Source organism: Lemur catta, chromosome 1 (genome assembly GCF_020740605.2).
Source record: "Lemur catta isolate mLemCat1 chromosome 1, mLemCat1.pri, whole genome shotgun sequence".
NCBI classification, from domain to species: Eukaryota; Metazoa; Chordata; class Mammalia; order Primates; family Lemuridae; genus Lemur; species Lemur catta.
Window position 1 is genome coordinate 205282592 of NC_059128.1, and position 22667 is coordinate 205305258.

The 22667-nt window shown below is 37.6% G+C and overlaps 1 protein-coding gene across 2 annotated transcripts; it reads left to right on the forward strand.

Moving 5' to 3' along the window:
• The first annotated feature begins 1011 nt into the window (after positions 1-1011).
• ACTL6A (actin like 6A) lies at positions 1012-22406 on the forward strand. Of its 2 annotated transcripts, none has more exons than XM_045539722.1 (14): positions 1012-1248; positions 5428-5504; positions 5674-5848; positions 8948-9048; positions 10268-10365; positions 13628-13722; positions 14026-14132; positions 14260-14349; positions 15789-15850; positions 16093-16207; positions 16356-16436; positions 18315-18410; positions 20934-21020; positions 21924-22406. In XM_045539722.1, exons 1-14 carry the CDS (start codon positions 1224-1226, stop codon positions 22002-22004), a joined length of 1290 nt encoding a protein of 429 aa, XP_045395678.1. In that variant the 5' UTR covers positions 1012-1223; the 3' UTR covers positions 22005-22406. The 2 variants fall into 2 exon arrangements, with proteins under 2 accessions (XP_045395678.1, XP_045395679.1); XM_045539723.1 differs by lacking the exon at positions 1012-1248 and adding an exon at positions 1615-1633.
• The last annotated feature ends 261 nt before the right edge of the window (positions 22407-22667 follow it).

Consider the following 22667-nt stretch of genomic DNA (forward strand, 5'->3'; position numbering starts at 1 on the left):
CCTACCCTACTGCCCATCATTCTCTGCTGCCCTGCTGGCACTGAGACTGATGATGCTTTCATCAATTGTTCCTCAGGTTAAGAGTAGACCCTATATGTCTAGACTCTAGACATACCAGCTTAAGAACCGCCATCAATTACAAGGATATGCAATACTCTAAAGGTCATGTGACCTGACCAGATTTATAGATTGAGCCGCCTGCAGAGTGGCAAAGAGGCAGAGCGACAAGTTGCTGTAGTAATCCAGGGGAGAAACGAAGGTGATCTGGACTGGGCTGGTAGAACTAGGGCACTAAGGACAGTACACGGGTTGGAGATGTATGTAGTGTTAGGTGCTTGCTTGAATGAAGATCGATTCAGGAGTGGGGAACCTGCCTTCTTAGGGCCACATGTGGCCTTCTAGATTCTTGAGTGTGGCCTTTAGACTGAATCCCAATTTTACAATTTTCTGTGAAGTTTGGGGATTTGGAGGGCCACGTGTGGTCTTGAGGCCGCAGCACTACCTGTTTAGTTGACATAATGTACCATCTTTTTCTTCTTTCAATTATTATTAATAGTAACCATTTTAAAAATTGCAGGATGCTATCAGTTTTTCTGATTTACTGATTATCCCTATCTGAAAGGGAGCACATCATTTTTATTTTTTTCAACATAAAAGTTATAGTAGGTGAAAATACTTTTTCTGAAAAATTGTCTACACTTAGCACAATCACTAGACAGTAATCGCTGCGTGGAGACGCTGTCCCTCAAATTCCAGGCTATTTCCAGAGGTCTACCCGGGTTCCCGCGGCTCCTCCGCGCCCAGCCACACACCTAGACCCGCCCCCGACACTGCCCTCCCTCCGCCCACTCTCCCGCCCACCCGGGAGGCTCCTCCCCCTCCAGCCCTGCAACCCAACTCCTTCTTATCTTCCGTCGCTTTCCCCTTTCCCCGCCCCCTATGGCCGCCGTCGATTGGCTAAACTGGGAGGACCGCCGCAGGGATGCAGCATAGCCGCGTCCTGATTGGCTGGATTTAGGCTGGGCCCCTAGTGATTGGCTGATAAGAGGAGCCAGCAAGTGTGGCTGCGCGCCGGGGTGTGTGGACGTCGCTTTGTTGCCCGAGGGGGGTGGCGGTGGAAGTTAAGAGGGTCGGGGGCTAGCGCTTCTCGGGACCCGCAGTTGCGGCCGCTGCAGTCACTTCGCTCGGTAACCTTTAGCGTAGAAGTCGTGCTGACAACAGCCATGAGCGGCGGCGTGTACGGGGGAGGTGAGTGAGTGCGGCCAGACGAGAGAGCGCGCCTTTTTTGGCGTGTGGGGTTTGTAACCGCCGCCCCCAGCCCTCCCCTTCCCGGCGTTCCCTTCCGGTCTCCCCCGCTCGGGCCCCCCAGCCTCCCCGCCCCGTCCCCGCCCTGCGCTCTGCCCGCCCCCGGAGCCCACCGGGCTCGGCGTGCGCTTCGGGCGTCCGGGAGTCGCCGCCCCCTGCGACCCTTTCCTGCCTCGGCGTCCCCCCACCCCAGGAGCGGGGATTTGGGGGTGTGCGCTCCGTGCCTGAGAGGGCTTCGGAGGTGGGCGGGCAGCTCTGTCCTGCGGGCAGGCCCTCTGGCCCCAGGGTCGCGTCTCCCCGAGGGTCTCCAGAACTCGGCTGCGTCGGGGTGTGTGTGTAAACTTGGAAAGTCCCAGCAGTTTGCAAGCGTGGACTCAGGGTTTCCGCAGCGTCCCATAGATGGCAAAGTGATCAGCGAGAGGTAGAACTGATGGAGAAGCGGCGGCCACTTAAGATGCAGCCTGCTCTCGCGCCGTCTCACACCTTTCAGTAGCTCCTGCCTATTGCCTGTGGAGTCTCCTCGTGGGCGGGTCTGGTTGGGATTTAGGAACACCTGTAACTTAAGGATGCCCAGGCTCCCAGGTGTCTGCTCTTTGGCTTTCCTTGGGTACGCTGTGGTGTAGTAGAAAGATGACCACGTTACACAGACCAGGTTGAAGTATCAACCTATTTATTTATTTAGCGCTTTGATCTTGGGCAGTTTCCCAGCTTCAGGCTCCTCATTTGTGGAATAATTCCTACACTGTGGAGTGGTTGTGAAGGTTAAATAAGATGGTACTGCACTTGCTACTCACAGTGTGGTCCGTGGACCGGCTGTGTCAGCATTACCTGCAAGCTTTTTAGAAATGTAGAATCTTAAGCCTCACCCTGAATCTGTTCAGTTACAGCTTCCATTTTTGCAAGATCCCCAGATGATTCAAAGCACCTGTATATATGATTCGTGTTTTGGGTTGTGTTTGATCTGGTAGAGACCAGGAAGACAAATCCTGAGTGTTCCTATTGTTACTGTTTCTAGTAATGTTGCTGTTTCTGAAGCGGATGGCATTTTAGGGAATGACAAAAACAAGGTTTTCAAAGTTCTTAGTTTTTGGAGTGTAGTTTCAGAGTCTCTTCTGAGGTGATATGCTGACCCTCACTGCCTCCTTTCTCACTCTCAGTTTATGTCCTTGGTTTTGATTTCTCAATGTAAGAGTTGGTAGTTTCCCATTTTTACTTTGGAGAAGGCCTACTGGATTTTCATGATTTACCTCTTTTCCATATGAAGATGCATTCCTGGCAGAAAAACTAGGTCTGTGTGCCTTTGCCTCATTGAACTTGTTGACTCTATTATGAACTTCAGGCTCACTGATCCAAGGACCTAGAGGCTGGTGGTTGTTCCTTACTAGGCGTGATTTAGTAAGACCAAGATAGATAATGGATAATAATAATGCAAACAGTTAACATTTATTGAGTGCATACAGTGGGCCAGGAACTATTCCAAAGGCTTTACATGCATTACATTTAATATACGTATTAACTCATTTAATCCACAACAAATAAATGATACTTGTATACCATGTAATTAAAGAAGAAAATAAAGTGTAGAATAGATTAGCCAGCCTAAAGTTACATAACTTCCTAGTAAGTTGGGAATAAAGATCTCTGGGATAAAGAAAAGGCATTGCAGTAAAACCCTTTCCTGTTTTGAAAGAAGTGTTTTGGTTGTTTCTCCATAAGTCATTTTTCAAGTGTATACCCAAAGCTTAGTCTTGTATGTTTAGGTATTCAGAATAAACATTCCACTTCTCATTGGCTTATGTAGAGGACTATGTCCTAAAGCCTGTTTGCCATGTAAAGTATTTAAAACTCACAAAAAATTAGTATGTGATTTTGTGTTTGAACCACCACTGTATGTTAGGTATTTATAGTGGTCCACATTTTCCAAAGGGTTTCCTATAAAAGCAATCTCACTTAATTTTTGAATAATTAATTTAATAAACTGTATTTTTAAACCTACTTGCTTATTAAAAAGATACTTGTTTAAATTTTCATATTTATGGCTGTCTTATTGTAATAATTATTTCTGAGCAAATCTAACACAAATTTTTAGCTTTAGGTATAATTCCTACATCGTCTGGATTTCCATACTTTCTAACTGGTTTTTGGGCCTGCTTGCTGCTCTTGCAGTCATCTTTCATAGTACTTCTCTACTTCAGATTCCTTTACATGATAAAAATGAACGGGTGTACTACCAGCCCAATTTTGATAAATTAGTTTTATCAGTCTTGTACTACCCTGTCCCTAAATCTCTATCCTTGAAAATTTCTCAAAATCATCTTCTCCATGAGTTGGTCCCCAATCCTTGGGGCACCTTGGTCCAAACAAAAATAAAGCAACCTCCTCATCTCCTGCCACCGTCATTAGTCTTCATTATTGCATTAGAATGTTTTAATGCTAGCTTAGAAAATTGCCATCATTCCTTCATGTTCCCCAAGAAAATCACATCATCCTTATACTTAGAAGCCATTTACTCTGGGGAAAAACATAAAAATCCTCAAAAAATGAAATGCATGTTTAGTAGAAAAGAGATCCAATTCTTGAAGATTTTTATCCATGGGAAATCGCATCCTAGGTTTTAAACCTCAAGACCTCTGTGGTTATATTAAGCCTCTTGTCTCCCTTTGTCAGTCTCCTACTCTGGGTTCGCTGGATGCTTTGTTTTTAACAAAACAAGTTACAGGAATCATATATATTTCCTATCCTTGGAAAGGAAAATGAACAGATACAAAATTCTAAGAAATGAGTTTTAAAATTCCACCGTATCTGGTTTACCGTACTAATTAGGACAGGAAAATTAACTGATTTGTTAGATTTTTTCTTTTCACAGAAAACTTTCTTGAGTGCTGTATGCTGGGTATAGGCTCTGCTTTCAAAAAACTCAGTCTTGTAGATGTCAGTTGAATAAATAGACACCATATTTCATTGATTCTTAGTTGTACATTTCCCCCCCACATTTACACAGTTGAAGTTGGAATATGTTTTAATATTGATGGCATGGCAGAGTTTAAGTGGCAGCATATTTTTTTCTTAGTAATACATGAAATAGTGGTGCATCATATAGTTGATAGCAACTTGTACAGATGAGAAATGGTAACTGTAATTCAATGAGATGTTCATTAATAACAACATGTAGATGGTACAAAGGTAGCACAGACAAGAAAGTTACTCTGTGTGAAAAAGGCAGCAGACTTTATAAGAGAGCTAATGGGGATGGTGGAGGAGGAGTGGAGAGGGACAGCATATGCAAAGATCAGCTGAGTGAGAATATATGGTGCATTTAGGAGATCATTCAGTAATACTAGTGTATGAGGTGGGAAGTGACTGCTGCCAGATGTGCTAGGCCTTGAATATCAACTGGCTAGAGCGATATATTTTATCTTATAGGTGATGAAAAACCACTGAATGATTCACTGCTTATTTTCATTGGAGGATTTGTGTACCAAAATGATTAGAGTTACAATTTTGAAAGATCACAGTGCAGCAGTTCGAGGGGTAGATTGAAAAGGTGAAGAGGTGGAATTCCCTGTTGAGATAAGAGCTTGATTGAAGGCAGTGGCAATGGTATTAAAGAGGAGGAGATTTGAGAAATATTTAGCAGAAATATTTGACAGAACTTGTAAGATGAAGGTGTTCACAACTACTCTGAGGTTTCTTGCCCATGAGGACTGGGGTCACCAACTCTGATAGGTAATGCTGAGATTAGCAGTGCCTCAGATGTGTTGAATTAGAGGTACCCATGAGACATCAAGTAGAATTGATTTACTGCCTGTTCTGGTTGTCCTGTACCTTGCCTATGTCTTTGTAAATAGTCCCTTCAATAAGTAAACTCCTCAAATTACCCAGTTTTAGTGTACTCTTTCCTGATTGGACCTCTACTGATATACAGCGTATGACTTATTATATTTTAATTACATGAATCTTTAAGGTATATTTAAAACTAGGTTCAACCAAGTAATAATATGAACGTGATTAATTTTCATAGAGCTTTCACATATGTTCTCATTTTAAGCATGTTAAGTAGTTCCTTAATTTTTATATGATACTTGCAAGTTGTTAGTGCTAATTATCTTTTAATCTTTTCAGATGAAGTTGGAGCTCTTGTTTTTGACATTGGGTCCTATACTGTGAGAGCTGGTTATGCTGGGGAGGACTGCCCCAAGGTAAGTGTAATGTTATAATTAATTGGATATGTAAGGCCATTCATGTAGAATTAAATTCATGTAGAAATTCTGATTCAAAACAAATATGGTAAAAGACATTAGTTGGAAAAAAAAATGACTCCTTGATAAAACAGGTGAAGTTCGTATATCGTGTTTTTGACTCTTACAGGTGGATTTCCCCACAGCCATTGGTATGGTGGTCGAAAGAGATGATGGAAGCACGTTGATGGAAATAGATGGTGATAAAGGCAAACAAGGCGGTCCCACCTACTACATAGATACTAATGCCCTGCGTGTTCCGAGGGAGAATATGGAAGCCATTTCACCACTAAAAAATGGGATGGGTATGATATTTTACCCATGGATTTGATTATAAATATAGAGTATGCATGGTATATTTTAGATACAAAGCAGTGGCTTCTTATAAGTTGAACGTCAGCTATTTTTGTTTGTTTGTTTTTATTCTACAAACTGATGTTCCAGGCACTGAGAATGCAAAGCTGCATAAGAAATGTTCTTTTTCCTCGAAAAACTTAGATAGATGAGATGGGTGTATACATACAAATGTGATACACTGTGGGATAAGTGCTATAATACAGGTATGTTCAATAACCAATGGGTTTAGAGAGAAGAGGTATTTAGCTCTATCATGGGGGCGGGTGGTCAGTGATGGTGTTCACAGAAGAGGTAACTTTTGTGATAAATTTTTTTTTTTTTTTGAGACAGGGTCTTGTTCTATTGCCCAGGCTAGAGTGCAGTGGCATCATCATAGCTCACTGCAACCTTAAACTCCTGGGCTCAAGCAGCCCTCCTGCCTCAGCCTCCTGAGTGGCTGGGACTACAGGCATGTGCCACTATGTCTGGCTAATTTTTTTATTTTTTGTAGAGATGGGGCCTCACTGTGTTGCCCACGCTGATCTCAAGCTCCTGGTCTCAAGTGAACCTCCCACCTCTGCCTCCTAAAGTGCTAGGATTACAGGCATGAGCCACCGTGCCTGGCCTTTTGTGATAAATCTTGATCAATGAATAAGAATTAGTTTGGCTGACAAATCCGGATAAAATAAGAGGGACTAATGTGTGAAGAGATGGAGTTGTGAAAGAAACTTGATGTTTAGAAATGTTATACAATTAAGTATGGCTGTAACACTGGGTGCATTAGGATCAGTAGTAGGAAAGGTAGGCAGAGAACAATCATAAAAGGGCTTGTAAACCACCCCAGGAGTGTAGTAAGCTAGTAACTGAAGGATAACCCCAAAGGAACTTAGAGATATGATATGCCCATATTTGCCTTCTGGAAAAATTACTCTAACAGCAATAGACTAGATTGGAGGGAGATAGTAGAGATAGGATCAGTAAGTGAAATAAGAGTCCAGATGAGAAAATGAAGAGGGTTTAAACTATAACACTAAGAGTGGATATCCTGAGGTAGCCTTCAGGATATCCAGGAAACATGGTACTAAGTGATTGGAGGGGTGAAAATTGAGAGAAGAATTGAGAACGTTTCCTAGAGTTTTGGTTGGGGTAACTCTAAATACAGAGGGTCCTAGGCAATGAGATAGCAGGAGAAGGGGAAGGAGCAAGTTTTACGGTTTTAAAGGGCAAGCGCTGAGGATACCCAAAATCACTCTCGGGTTCATGGTATTGATGGGGAACCTGCAGCCTTGGGACTACATGTGGACTTCTGGATCCCTGAATGTGGCCTTTTGACTGAATCCAAATTTTACAGAACAAATCCTTTTAATAAAGGGATTTGTTCTATGAAGTTTGGATTTAGTTGAGGGGCCACACTTGGGGATCTGGAGCAATAATCTTCCTCCAGCAACAAGTTGTAACACGGTAATACTTGTATACCAGGGGAATGCATTAGAAACTCAGTACCCAAGGTTTTTACTGAAGGTTGGTCATGTAGGTACCCTCTGCCTGTTATGTACCAAAATTTTAGACTCCAGAAGGAAGGCAGCTATGTACCAACCACATCATTTGTCCATACAGTTCTGGTATAGTGAGCCTACTCTTATCATTTTGGGAAAGTTTTATATCAATGTAGGAAACTGTTTACCACTCAAATTCTCAGAAATCAGCTAAGGGTCAACCTTGCAAGCAGGCGTTTCTCAGGCTTGCTATGTTAATTCTTTTATGCATAGCAAGTAAATGGGTTCATTGAGTTCAAAGTGTTTGGAACATTGAAGTGATAATCTAGTAAGTAGGTGAATAAAAGGTCATGAGAAAGGTTTTAAGGCATGAAGTTGCATTTTATTACCCAGAAAGAGTTTGGAATATGAGAAGAGGGTTGAGGATGGAGTTCGTGGCAAAAACTTGTTTTATATTTAACCAATAAAGAAGAAGAGGCACCCATGAAGGAGAATGAAGAGAACAGTTAGGGATGTAGGATAAGGCCAAGAGAACAAAAAGTTCTTGGAAGCGTAAAAGTCCAGTGATTCTCAGTGTTCTTAGTTGTGACATTGAGATTTACACTAAGAAGGGGAGAGAAAAAGAAATTAAAGCTACCAGTGAAGTCCATTGACTTCCTCTACCCTCCACCCCACAAAATCCAGATGAGCCTGTAGAAGTATATTATACAAGTAATGTCATTTCTTTGGGCTGTGGCAGAAAAAGTTTGTAAACTCTTGTTTAGTCAATAGTGTCATAATTTAGAGAGGTCAAGGGAGATTAAAAATGTAAAGTATCCATGGATTTGCCTTTTAGAAGGTCATTAGTGACTTATGTGAGAAGTTTTAGTTGAATGTTTAAGTGGAAGCCAAATTGAAGATATGCTATACTCTGAATTTTTTAAATGTTTTCCAGTGTCAGGTCTAGAGCATACAATTCTTTTGTATTTCCTCTTAACATTCAGATCACATACTGGGCCTCTAATAAGTACTTATCGAATAATATTTATTTGGTATTTTAGGTCTATTAGATACCTTAGTTACATTTGGGACAGGTCTGGGGGCTAGAGGGACCAAAAAGAGGTTCTTATCTAGAAAACAAAGATAACCTGTGAGGCCAGGCATGGTGGCTCACGCCTGTAATCATAGCACCTTGGGAAGCTGAGCCGGGAGGATAGATCAGCTTGAGAAAGAGCTAGACCGCGTCTCTACAAAAAAAATAGAAAAATTAGCCAGGTGTGGTAGCTCACGCCTGTAGCTCCAGCTACTTGGGAGGCTGAGGCAGAAGGATGGCTTGAGCCCAGGAGTTTGAGTTGCAGTGAGCTATGATGATGCCACTGTACTTTAGCCTGGGCAACAGAATGAGACCCTGTCTCAACAAACAAAAAAAGATAACTTTTGTGTAAACTACTATGTTATGAAGTAGATCTGTAAAATAAGGAGGTTGCTGTGTCTTAAAGTATAAATTGCTAAGTCATAGAAACAATCTCTCAAAAGATGCTGTATTCATCTTCAACTAAGCATTGTTTCCAAGCTATTAATTTTATATTCCAGTTGAAGACTGGGATAGTTTCCAGGCTATTTTGGATCATACCTATAAAATGCATGTCAAATCAGAAGCCAGCCTGCATCCTGTTCTCATGTCAGAAGCACCGGTGAGACAAAGATTTCCTTTTCCATGTTTCTCTAGGTGTTTTTTTTTTCTTTAGTTTTCTCATTTGAAGAATATTTCTTTTTCTTTAAAGAGGCATCTGAATTCATATTTTAAATTTGAAAATTAGGAAAAAGGATTAATTTTTAAACACTATTATAACTTTTATTATTTCAATAAATGTTCAAAGGACAAGAAAACCCAAATGGGTTGTAGTGGTTATTTTTTTCCCTAGGGATTTGTTTAACATTTGATTTTCTTAGACTGCTTCCCATTTTAGGTTTGTGAGTCATCTCTGTGCCCCAAGAGCAATGTATATCTACATTCCTTCCTTCCTCCCTCTCTCCCTCCTGAGACAGGGTCTCACTCTGTTGTTGGGGCTAGAGTGCAGTGATGTCATCATAGCTTACTGTAACCTCAGACACCTGGGTTCTAGTGATCCAACTGCTTCAGCCTTCTGAGTAACTGGAACTACAAGGCATACACCCCGTGCCTGGCTAATTTTTCTGTTTTTTTGTAGAGATAGGGTCTTGCTATATTACCCAGTGTGGTCTTGAATTCCTGGCCTCAAGCAGTCCTCCCACCTCAGCCTCTTAAAGTGCTGGGATTATGGGCGTGAACCACCACTCCCAACTCTATATCTACTTTTATACTCAGGTCTCCAAAACAGAAGTCAAATGTTGAACTAGGGCTGGAAATTTCTAGACTGAAGTATCCTGTGAAATACATTTGTTACATTGACAAAGAGGGCCCACTGGAGAGCATAGTGATTATAAATTAATATCATGTTAATCAATATCTTGTTATTTCAACTTACAGTTTCTTTTATGGCTGTCAACTATAAGTGGCAGAATTTGGTGGTCTAAAATTTGTATTCAGGATTTTGATTACCAGATTTACTCTTAAGATATCATAATAGTTTGTTTATATGAATGCTGATTTCCTTACACTTTGAAAACTCTGTGATTTCTAGAATTTATAGAAGCAGACTTTATTATTAAATAATAAATTTTAATTTATATCTAATTTATTTGTTTGCATATAAAGAAATAAAAATAAGTATTATAAAGAGATATTGTAAAAGATTATTTGCTATGGCATTTTATTATATTTTTAATATTTTACATATTTGTTATATAGTGCTATATTGTAGCTTGAGATAAATCAACATTTTAATTCTTAAACTAAAAATAATTTGCATTTCTTTTTCCCCTCTTCTTAAGTGGAATACTAGAGCGAAGAGAGAGAAACTAACAGAGTTAATGTTTGAACACTACAACATCCCTGCATTCTTCCTATGTAAAACTGCAGTTTTGACAGCGTATCCTTGAAAGAGTAATACTCATCTTTTCTCTAGAAGTGTATATGATGCTACTAAATATGATACCTCCAGCAGAAGACATGAGCCAATTCTTGGTGGTTCAGAAGTTTTTTCCCCTACTCTCTTGCTTTTTAGCTATCCATCTTTTAGTATTTCTTATTGGAACTAATGATATACTAGAAGATATGAGAGGAAAAGAAAATAACACTGAAATCCTGATTAACAGGTTTTTTTCTTTGTTTTTTAAAGAAGGGGAATGTGGACAGAGAGTAGTGTTTTAACTAGCTGGCTTAAATGAATTAAAAGCTTGCCATTTTCTCCCTCTCCTCCCATAGCATAGAAAATTGGAAATTAACTGTAAATTCATTTAAGATTTAATTATTAGATATTTATTACAAGCACATTAAGGGACAAACAGGGAAATGTTATGCCCTGAACTCAAAAGAATTTGTAATGTGAATACTCTTGTTAAAAGCTAAATGACAGATTTAAGTAGTACTTCAAGACAACATTGGCAAAAGCCATAAAGAAGTACATGATTAATTTGACCTTTTTGTATAGTAATCATGGTAGTTCAGAGGAGGAATAGAGTAGTCTGACAAAGCTTTATAAAGAAAATAGAACTTAAGCATGATATAGGGGAAAGAGCTTTGTAGTTAGAGTTCAGTTTGCGCTGCTTACAGATATGTGATCTTGAATGAATTACTTAAAACCTGAGCTTCACTTTTTACTCATTTATCCTGTATACTTTCCTGGCTTGCTATAATATTCAGATGTTTTTATATATTTGAGGATCACTGTGGTAACTTATTTAATGTTTGTCTATAGTACTGTGTCTTGGAGATGACTTTAGCAAAAATGTGGAAGTGGGAAGTCTAAATGTTTGTTACAATGATTTAGTTTAATAGTGGAAGATACATGTTGGATTTCCGTGGGAGTTGTAAAAATAAGTTTAGGTCAGTCAGTAGAGACCTTCCATGTTAAGAGTTTTAAAATGTGAAAATTAGACTGTAGAGAATCATTGCAGGATTTTGAGTAGGAGAAGGAAAGAGAACTAGCAGACTCATTGTATGTATCATCTCATTTAATTTTCATACTAACCCTGTCAGGAAATGGGGTCATAAAGTAAGCAAACTAGTCCAAGAGCACACTTTAGTAATGGCATTCCTGAATTTGAACAGAGGTGTTTTTGGCTGCTTCCTTACAAGGAGTGTGTAAACAGAATTGGGCATTGTTTTATATTTTTTTTAACTTTTTGGTATAGAGACCTTTAATAGAAGGTTATGATGAACCCCTGTGTCCCCACCATCCAGCTTTAACTATTTTCAACACACATAGCTGAGTTATATCAGCAATAACCCTACCCACTTTCCCCCTTACACCATAATTTTGAAGCAAATCCCAGACATTATATAATTTTATCCATAGAAACTTTAGTGTGTATCTCTAAAAAAAGAAAAAATTACCACAATTTCTTTTTGTTTGTAAAACAGTTTCGTATATTTGAACAGTTTAATATATACTGAATCAGGATGCAAACAAAGATCATACATTTTATTTGTTCAGTTATGTCTCCTAGGTTTCTTAGACTTCTTTTTCTTTGTAATTTATTTGTTAAGGGAATTAGATTGTTCTACATTCTGGATTGTGCTGACTGGTGTCCTTTTACTACGTTCCTCTGGCCCAGTGGTTCTCAAACTTTTTGGTTTTAGGACCTTTTTATACCCCAAGAGCTTTTATTTACATGGGTTGTATCTGGCAGTATTTACCATGTTAGAAATTAAAACTGAAACCTTAATTTAATTTAAACTAAGAAATTTTTAAAATATTTATTAATTCATTAGAAAATAACAAAAATAGTCACATTAATCTTCCTCTCATTTGCCCAGACCAGTATTCTTTAACCCTTCAAATTTAATCAGTCAGCAAGACTCATTTATTCTTTCCTGCTATTTCTCAAATCCATTTGCTTCTCTCGGTCCCACTGCCACTGCACTAGGTGGAAGCTATTTCCAGGATTACTGAAGCACTTCCTGTTGTCCATTTTTTATGCTATAGCTGTAATGACCTTTCTAAAGTGCCAGTCTGCTTTAAGACAGAATCATCTTCCACATTCCTTCCTTCTGCTTTCAGGCTATACTGAACTACTAGCAGTTCCTTGACCTCCCTATGTTCTCTTGCCTCTTGGCCTTCTCACATGTCCTGTTCTTGCCCATGTCCCCTTCCCCAGCTTATAATTCGATATCCCTCAGGGGTGGGAACCTGCAGCATTGGGGCTACATGTGGCCTTCTTTAGTGTGACCTTTGACTGAATCCAAATTTTTCTTTGACAGAAAAAATCCTTTTAATAAAGGGATTTGTTTTGTGAAGTTTGGATTTGGTTGAGGGGCTGCACTTGGGGTATCTGGAGGGCCACATGTGGCCGTGGTTTCTCCTTTGTACCCACACCCTCCCCAGGGCATCCTAAGCTTTTCTTTTTACAGTTTTACTGATCTCTACTTCAATAAACAGGATATCCTTCAGGGCAGAGACAGTTTTGGTTCACCTTTATGTGTCTTCTGTGCTTAAGGAATGCTAGTGTCAGGGAGGGAGCCTCTATCCTTCCGCGGTTCTCTCCCTCCCACCCTGTGACATGTGATTAAGCACCTGACTTAGTAGGTACATAATGGATGCTCAATAAATATTTGAAGAATGTGTGAATAGCCCTACTCCTAAACATTGGTTTAGGATATGTTCACATGATATAGCACAGAGCTGCGGAAAATGTTGAAGTCAAGCTTTTCAACCCTATTGAGTTTGAGGAGATGGAAGTGGCCAAACTGTTGAAACGGCTCTTTGGTGCTATTTGAGAATGGTTGTAGTCCCTGGTTGAAATGTCACAGCATCCCACTGTTCTTACCAAGTTTCTATAACTTCTGTTTAAAAAGTGTATCTCAATTTGTTTAAGCTCTTTGATCAATCTCTAGAGACTGTCAATGATTATATTAATTTTGACCAACTTAGTAGATGTCTCTCTGTCTGGGAGAAAGGTTTCCCCGTGTTCTTTACACCATTATCTGGAAGTCCTGCCTCTTGTTATTTGTTTTTAAGACAATTATTATTTGATACCAGTTTTCACTGGTAGATTTACTTTAACATATTTTAAACTATAATGTATCATGCATGTTTAAAAAATGGTTTCTGAAACATAAGAATTTGCCCTTTATAATAAACATTATTTTAGGACCCTTGATATTTTCTTTTCCTTAATGCTTTAAACTAGATTTGCTAATGGTCGTTCTACTGGGCTGATTTTGGACAGTGGAGCCACTCATACCACTGCAATTCCAGTCCATGATGGATATGTCCTTCAACAAGGTAAATGTATTTAACCAGGATACACTGAGATGATTTTAGATGTTAGGACACAAATAATGAAATAAAACAATTGCACTGTCAAAGCATGTCAGTTTCCAAAAGTCTTTTTTTTAAGAGCATTTTTTAAATCTTTAGTATATAATATATATTTAAAACCGATGCATAGCTTTATTTGTGCTTTGAAGGGTAGTTAAGTTAATTCTACCTAAAAGATTTATTCATATAAACACACCTATCAGAGAAAATTTGTCCCAAGGAGTTTGGACTTAAAGCTCTTTTAGCCTTATTTAATCTGTTTCATAGGCATTGTGAAATCCCCTCTTGCTGGAGACTTTATTACTATGCAATGTAGAGAACTCTTCCAAGAAATGAATATAGAATTGATTCCTCCATATATGATTGCATCAAAAGTAAGTAATGATGGAATTTTCTTTGTGAAACTTATCTCCAAGTCCTTACCCCTGGGTAGGGGTTTTAGATTTGACCCTTCCAGTGTAAGAAGTCTGTTAACCTCGCATATGCTTTTGGTACTCTCAGGAAGCTGTTCGTGAAGGATCTCCAGCGAACTGGAAAAGAAAAGAGAAGTTGCCACAGGTTACCAGGTCTTGGCACAATTACATGTGTAATGTAAGTAACTGTTACTCTGTTTACAAAAATGCTGTAGGCTTTTTGCATGAGTGTTAGAAAATAAAATGTTATAGGCTGTAAGCCCTTGAATAGAATAGGGTATTTTATATTTTCAAGCTCTATATTTTTAATGATATCTTACAAAGAAGAATTTGGAGGGGGAAGGCCATGCTTTTCATATTTGCCACACAGATATCTCTACAAACTACTACATATTCATTGAATTACTATGGTGAGACCTGAAAGGAATTTTGGTTTTAGGGTAGAAACAAGCATTATGCTATACAGAGTATTTTTGGCTAAGAAAATGGTTTTAGTTTTTGTAGAGACCTGCTAATATGTCTTAGTTGTGTTCTTTTTCCCCGTATCAGTCAGCCATATCAAAAATGTTTGTTACTGTTCATAACAAGGTGTGAGTGAGAGAGTCTCTTTACTAAAAATCCATCTCTGAATATATGGCTTACTGAGAGGGAGAGGTTAGTAAAACTTCTCACATTCAGATACACATTAATTTCTAACAGTAAAAGTATATGAGACTCACGCCTGTAATCCTAGCACTTGGGAGGCCGAGGCAGGCAGATTGTTTGAGTTCAGGAGTTTGAGACCAGCCTGAGCAAGAGCGAGACCCCGTCTCTACTAAAAATAGAAAGAAATTAGCTGGACAGCTAAAATATATATAGAAAAATTAGCAGGGCATGGTGGCGCATGCCTGTAGTCCCAGTTACTCGGGAGGCTGAGGCAGAAGGATTGCTTGAGCCCAGGAGTTTGAGGTTGCTGAGAGCTAGGCTGACGTCACAGCACTCTAGCCCGGGCAACAAAGTTAGACTCTGTCTCAAAAAAAAAAGTATATGAGAGCCATAACTTCCACTGAGAGGAAGTTTCCTGACAGTTTGGTACCTAAAGGTTCTTTTTGTGGGTGTTAGTATGACGAAAAATTATGAGGATGGTTAATCATTTTGCCTAGATATTAAACCAGATATTTTCCTTAGCAATCCAGAGGTCATGTGTCTCTCACAGCCCATTTTTTAGCTGTTAATGTGCAGTCATTAAAAGTTAGATTAGATGTGAAATATATGCAGGTGTGCATATTTAGATAATGAAATCTTGCTTCTAAATCTAAGCTTATTTTTAAGGAAAAAATGGTATTCTGAAACTGGTTTTGTGGTACAGTACGGTGGTATAGGGCTTCCCGGTTGTTTTTAATCTTTCTTCATTGTTCCATAACTGTTGTAATTTAGCTTCTAATGCAAATGTTTAGAATTGGGTTTCTTGATATTCAGAGTCCTTGCTGGGTAGATTTATACTCTTGAAATGATTTATCCATCCAGAAACATGGTCCAGTTTCATTCAGAAAAGTATTTTAAATATAAATGTTTACAAAAGCATAGACTGCAAAGAAAAATCTCAACCTTGTTTCTTAAACTTTTTTTTATCCATAGTGTGTTATCCAGGATTTTCAAGCCTCAGTACTTCAAGTGTCAGATTCAACTTATGATGAACAGTATGTTTTCATATTTAAATTATATACTTCATAAATGAGGAAAAGATTTGTTTAAAAAAAAAGGAATCATAGACTGTGCTTAACTGGTTAAAGGTGTAAAGTTATGCTAAGATATACTGCATAGCATTTTAAAATAAAATATTCTCACTCTGATTTCTTACAAGTTGATAATTTCATAGTAGTTTATAATTTTGAAGAGGATTGTTATTGCTTTTCGTTTAAATACTGTTTAATGTTTTCAGAGTAGCCGCACAGATGCCAACTGTTCATTATGAATTTCCGAATGGCTACAACTGTGATTTTGGTGCAGAACGGCTAAAGATTCCTGAAGGATTATTTGACCCTTCCAATGTAAAGGTATGAAAGCTTATTTCATAATTAGCCTGGCCTTTCCTATATTTTTTCAGCACTTGTGTAATTATAGTCCAAGTAAGATAAATTTTTTTGGATGTGCTTTACTGTATGAAGTTCTTCTATATTACTACTTGTTTTTTTGTTGTTGCAGGGGTTATCTGGGAATACAATGTTAGGAGTCAGTCATGTTGTTACTACAAGTGTTGGAATGTGTGATATTGATATCAGACCAGTAAGTGCCAGTCTCTTGTTATGGTATAAACATACCACTGAAATGCCCCCAACTCATTCTTAGGTTGACAGCTTTGGCCATTGTCTCTGAAGTCCATTTTATAACAGGATATGTAAAAAGATGAAGTACTAGAAAAGGAAAAATACAAAACTCTTTAGCTGTGATGTCCAATGTGGTAGATACTGGCCACATGTGGCAATTTAAAATATATAAAAACTTAAAATTCAGTTTTTCACTGGCTACTGTATTGTATAGCACAGATACAGAACATTTCTATCATCACAGAAAGTTCTTTTAGACAATGCTGCTCTAGAGATTTCCTAAAATGTGGCAAACCAAAATATATATTATTGGTGATTTTCTTATACATAGTACAACCTTACTTCTACTTTTATTTTTCAGGAAGGTGTGGTTTAAATTATGTAACTTCTACAGGGAATTTTAGGTGATCTTCATATTTTTTGTGCTTTGTCAAGTTTTAAATACTAACTCCATGTCATATACTGTACTCAGCTTAGATTATACCAGTAAGTACTTATTTGAAGTCATCAGTAGGTTCTTGGAAACCGTGACTTTAAGTGAAACGATGTACAGCATGTCCTCAAATAGTCATTTCAGGAAAAAAAAATTGGTTTTGTTATACATCATTTTGCTTAAAGTCACAATGCTAATAGCTAAGGATGTGTAAAAACTATGTTGTTCAAAAAAGGCTTTTGGGTGGCTATGAAAATCATTGTTTATTTCAACTAGTACCCTAGTAAGCATGTCCTGCTTCTAGGACAATAGGAATATAAGTTTAGAATTTTTTAGTGCAAATCCAGGGCCACTTTTGAGGGAAGGCAATTGAATTGAAGTACATTTATTATAACAGTGATAACTTTCTATTTTTAGTGAAATTTCTTTTTTTAACTAATGTTGAATTGCAAAGGAGATACTTTTATATTCCATTTTCTATTTCAAAATGTAGATGATTTAGACATTTGGAATAAGTTTTAAAAATAGGAACTTACCTACTAAAAAAGCATGTTGACATTTAACTTTCTGATGTATACATGCAAATTAAAAGTATATATACTTATATAAGTAGGAATTTATTTTTATTTGGGGAGGCCTTAGCATGTATATTTTGAAAACAGTTCCCCATGTGGTTCTGATGCATACACTTGCAAAAGAGTAAAGTAGCAGGCATTTTGGACAGGAATATTTTCAGAGAATATCATTGTTCATCATAATCATAAAATAATCAATCTCATTGTCTAATTTTAAATACCATAACTTCCAGATGAACATTCTAAGATGAAGTCATTATAAAATGTATTCTAATTAAATATTGACAGCTATCTGCTAAAAAAGTATGATTTTTAGAATAACTCCTTTAAGTTAGTGGCTCTTAAACTTTCATGCACCTTAGAATCATCTGGGGAGTTTTAAACAAATAAAAACTTTGCCTGCCAGGTGTGGTGGCATGAACCTGTAGTCCCAGCTACTTGGGAGACCAAGAGTTTGAGGATCGAGGCTGTAGTACACTATGATCAGACCTGTGAATAACTAATACATTCCAGCCTGGACAACATAGTGAGACCCCATTTCTTTAAAAAACAAAACAAAACAAGAAAAAAAACTTGCCTGGATGCCATCCCCAGAGATTTTTATTTAATTGTCCCTAGGAATTGGTGTTTTAAAAGCTCCAAAGATGAGATGAATGTGCAGCCAGGTTGAAGAACCACTGGATTAAGCTACTAGGTCCATATAGTAGTAAAACATTTAAAAAAAGAAAAGAAGGAGAAAATCATAGTAGAGGACATGGTTTTATTTGTAGTTGTATTTAAAACTGTTAGAAACATTTGAAACTAATTTATTTTTGTTTTCTTATTCTAGGGTCTCTACGGCAGTGTGATAGTGGCAGGAGGAAACACCCTAATACAGAGTTTTACTGATAGGTTGAATAGAGAGCTGTCTCAAAAAACTCCCCCAGTAAGTTATTTTTGTTCTTTAGTGGGATTCTTCAGTCATATGTCTCCTCACTAGTGGTGTAATTTTGTAGATAAGGGCTCATTTTTCAGTAGACGGCTGATATTTTGTGTGTGCCTGGTATAATATTATTTAAGTAAGTTAATATCCTTTATTAACCAAATTTTCCCAGATGACATCTATTGGTTACTCTTAAGTTATTTAAATCTTATTTTATTTATTAACTTCATATTTAAGTGCCTATAGTCTGGTAGGCAGTAGGGATACAAAATATAGTCCCTGCTCACCAAAGGCTCAGTTTACCAGGATGGTTAGGCATGTAGAAAATAGTGACTGTAGTGTGCTAAGTGCTTCAGTATGCCATGAACCAGGTGCTATTGGGAACATTGAGAAGCAACCACCTAACTCTCTAGAAGTATCAGAGGAAAGCCTCATGAAGCTGTTTTTTGAATGAATTGTTCAGCTGTTGCTAATCATGAAAGGTAGGTGGAGGGAATGCCATGTGCAAAAGTATGAAGAGAAAATAGCATATTCCAGTAATTCAAAGTAGTTGGCTTATCGTCTGTAGAGAAGTGGGGAAAGCAATATGGCTGGAAAGATAGATGGTGTATTAGTTTCCCAGGGCTGTCATAGCAAAGTCCCATAAATTAGTGGTTTAAAACAACAAATTTATTGTCTCGAAGTTCTTGAGGCTAGAAGTCTGAAATCAAGATGTCAGCAGGGTCGTGCTCTCTCTGAATCTATAGGGGAGAATCCTTCCTTCCGTCTTTGTAGCTTCTCATGGTTTGCCAGCAATCATTGGTTTGCAGTGGCAACACTTCTGTTCTCTTATGAGGACACCAGTCATAGTTGATTAAGGGCCCCACCATACTCCAGCATGACTTTAACTTCTATCTTAATTAAATCTACAAAAACCCCATCTCCAAATTAGGTCACATTCACAGGTACCAGGGATTAGGACTTTGACACATCTTTTTGGGAACACAATTCAACCCACAACAGATGGGTGCCAGGTAATGTCTTATTAACAAGTAGTTTGGATTTTATTCAAAGATAACAGTGAACTTACAGGATAATATCTGGCAAAGGACTAATGAACTCATACGTTTGTTTTTTAAAAAATCACTGGGTGCATTGTGATAACTTTTAAAAGGATAGAAGAACCTGGTTTGGGGAGAAGGTAATTGAAAAGGTACATTGATAACTGAATGGCAGTCATAATCTTTCAATTTTAAAACTTTAAATTTAAAATTTCTATCAAGTGTTTTTTTTGGTAAGGTTTTCTGTGCTAAAAGCTAAATTTTTAAGTTTACAAAAACGTATTAGGGGTTATATAGGCTCTAACAATATCTTTACATTTTTATATTAAATAGTCTTGGTTTTAAGGAATGTTTTACATATGCCACATTTTTATAATTAAAAGTGGTACTTGCATTTATAGGCACAAGACTGACATCTGCCTTATATTTACTAAATTCTTAGACAGTCTGATCTAGAGCATACCTGAATTACAGTATTAATCATTAGATTTCATAGAAAGTCCCTGAATAATGAATTAATGAATACAGATATGGGTGGTCCAAGGTCTAGTCAAGACCAGTTAGAAACTATCCTTGTCCTTTAGGAAGTAATTAAAAAATTGAAATAACAGTAAAAAAATTCTATTGTAATAAATACTGATCTTCTTTACCTACAAAAAACCCATGTTCACCCCAGTACTCTCCACCCACATCCCATACTCTACCCCTGCCACGCACACATTTCACTGTAGAAAGACTGAAACTATGCTTTCATATATAGCATAATTGGAAGACATCTGCAATTTGAGAACTATCCCATAGGCAGATTCCTATGTAGGGGGAAAAAAATCTCTTGATATAGGAAGTGAGATGGGGGAATAGTACTGAGTCATAAAATTATGTATATTATGTATATTAAGAAGCACCAACTTGGAAGGGAAGCAGTATGAATAAAAAACTTACCTGAGACCTGATGGCTATATTTTGATTTGGAAGGGCAGGAGTGAACTAAGATCGGACAGATTAGGATAAGCATAAAGGCCTAGAAAGGAAGCAGTTTGAAGATTGGAGAGGACTGCAGAAAGGGAGGCAGATTAGAACAATTAATGTTGGATGAACTTTGGAATAATTAATGTTGGATGTTGGATGAAATGAAATAATATATGAAGCACTTAGCATAGTACCTGATTGATAGTGTCAGGTACAGGTTTGCTATTACAGGATATAAATTGTGAATGCTATACTTTAGTATGCAGTTTTCTAAAGTTTATATGGTTTATTTTCTTATCACATATTACATATTAAAAGCCATAATCAAAGTACTTAAAGAACCTTTCTATGCAGTATTCTAACCTATTATGCTTTTTAGCCTAGCTATTTCAACATTACCATGTTTAATCTATCAGTTTGAGCCACAGAGAGCCATTAAGAAGTCTTTGTCAAAATTGAATTTCCTGAGTAACCAGTTTTGATTGTACTAATGCATATTCTTCCTTCTCTATTTTAGAGTATGCGGTTGAAATTGATTGCAAATAATACAACAGTGGAACGGAGATTTAGTTCATGGATTGGTGGCTCCATTCTAGCTTCTTTGGTTAGTAGATGAGCTACTTTGCAAAAATAAAGAAAGGTTGTTACTGAATTATATTCAATTTAGTAAAAATAGTAAAAATAATTCCAGTGCTTCCTTTATCTTTGCATTTTATAACTATCAAGTAAATGAGTGGAAGACCTGATAAGAATTACCAGTTTTATTAATATATGTTCTGATATAACAAAATGCCGCATTGCCTTATCAGTAGACATTTGTCAGTCTAATTTCAATTTCCCTTCTCAAACAGAGGTGGAAATGTTAACGTATGTATGCCCCTTCTAACAATACCCTATGTGCACTGGTCAGGACTTGTCTACAAGGCATTTAAAATTAAATCATTCCTTCTCAAGTTCTGGTTGACTGAGGTTCTGGTTCCCTGTTCTGTTGGCTGAGGTATAGGAAGTCAGGAATTTGTTCTTAGGGCAAATGGCGAAGTCACGGTGCTGGGTCTAACATGTTGCTTGGATTGGTTGTCTGCCTTGAATCAGGCGAAAAAGTCCTTGTACTTTTCTGCACCCTCGACTCAGAGTATTTCCCCTTTACCTCAGAGCAGCCAAAGTAAAAATTGTCACTAAGTACTCAAACTTTCCAACAATTTCTATTATTGCCACCAAGCCATCATGCTAAACCCTCATTCTTCCTTGCCAGTCATTTTCTAAATCCTATACAGTGTAACAGGTATTGAGGGATTTAATATTCTTTATAACCTTAAAGGCAAGGCTAAATACCATCTTTGGATGGTTCTGGAGGCCCGAAGTAAGAGAGTAATGGAGTACTTCTTTGGGGGAGAGGACAAACAAGTTCTTCAAAGTTTAGGAGTTGTAAAAATAAAGATATTAAAAGAAAAAAAGTATTTTCTAATAAGTAAGCCATAATTATATGGTATTTCTTTCCATTTTACAGGGCACCTTTCAACAGATGTGGATTTCCAAACAAGAATATGAAGAAGGAGGGAAGCAGTGTGTAGAAAGGAAATGCCCTTGAAAAAGAGTTCCCAAGCCTCTACCTTCCTTTGTCACCTTACGTTTCATAGCTTTAGTATACTCAGGAAAAGAATGACCATCTTTTGTAGAATGTTTATACATTTTTGCATATTTCAAGTTCCACTGAAATTTTTTAAGGGTTTAACTGCCTCTATAAATTAAAATAAGTTTTTGCTTTCCTTGAAATACACTTATTCTTATTGTAAGCATTTTATAATTTTGTATAAATGTCTATTTTCTCTAAATATTTTGCTTTCGGTAAAATCTTTCCAACTCTGTTTAGTATATTAATTACCAGTGGATTGGTAGAATTGCTTTTTACTGACTAGTAAAAGTTTCTGCCTTTGCTTTTTATCTTAGGCTTACAAAATTAAATAAAAATTACTAGCCATTCCAGAAATATTTTTTGGACTGTTTTGCTTTGTAACTTGCTACTTTAAGTGCTAAATGTATTTATCATTATTTTGAGGGAAAGTGCTCACTGTTAGTAGTATCCATATCCCCTTCATATCTTATTAACAACAGAGGTAAAACTGTTTTGTTAACTGAATTCCAAAAACTACCTTATTTGCCTTTGCTATGGCAGTTAACATCACTTTCACATTCTGTAGGACAGCAGGTGATATCGAAGCCTGCTTACATGTCAGAATTTGTAAGATGGGAA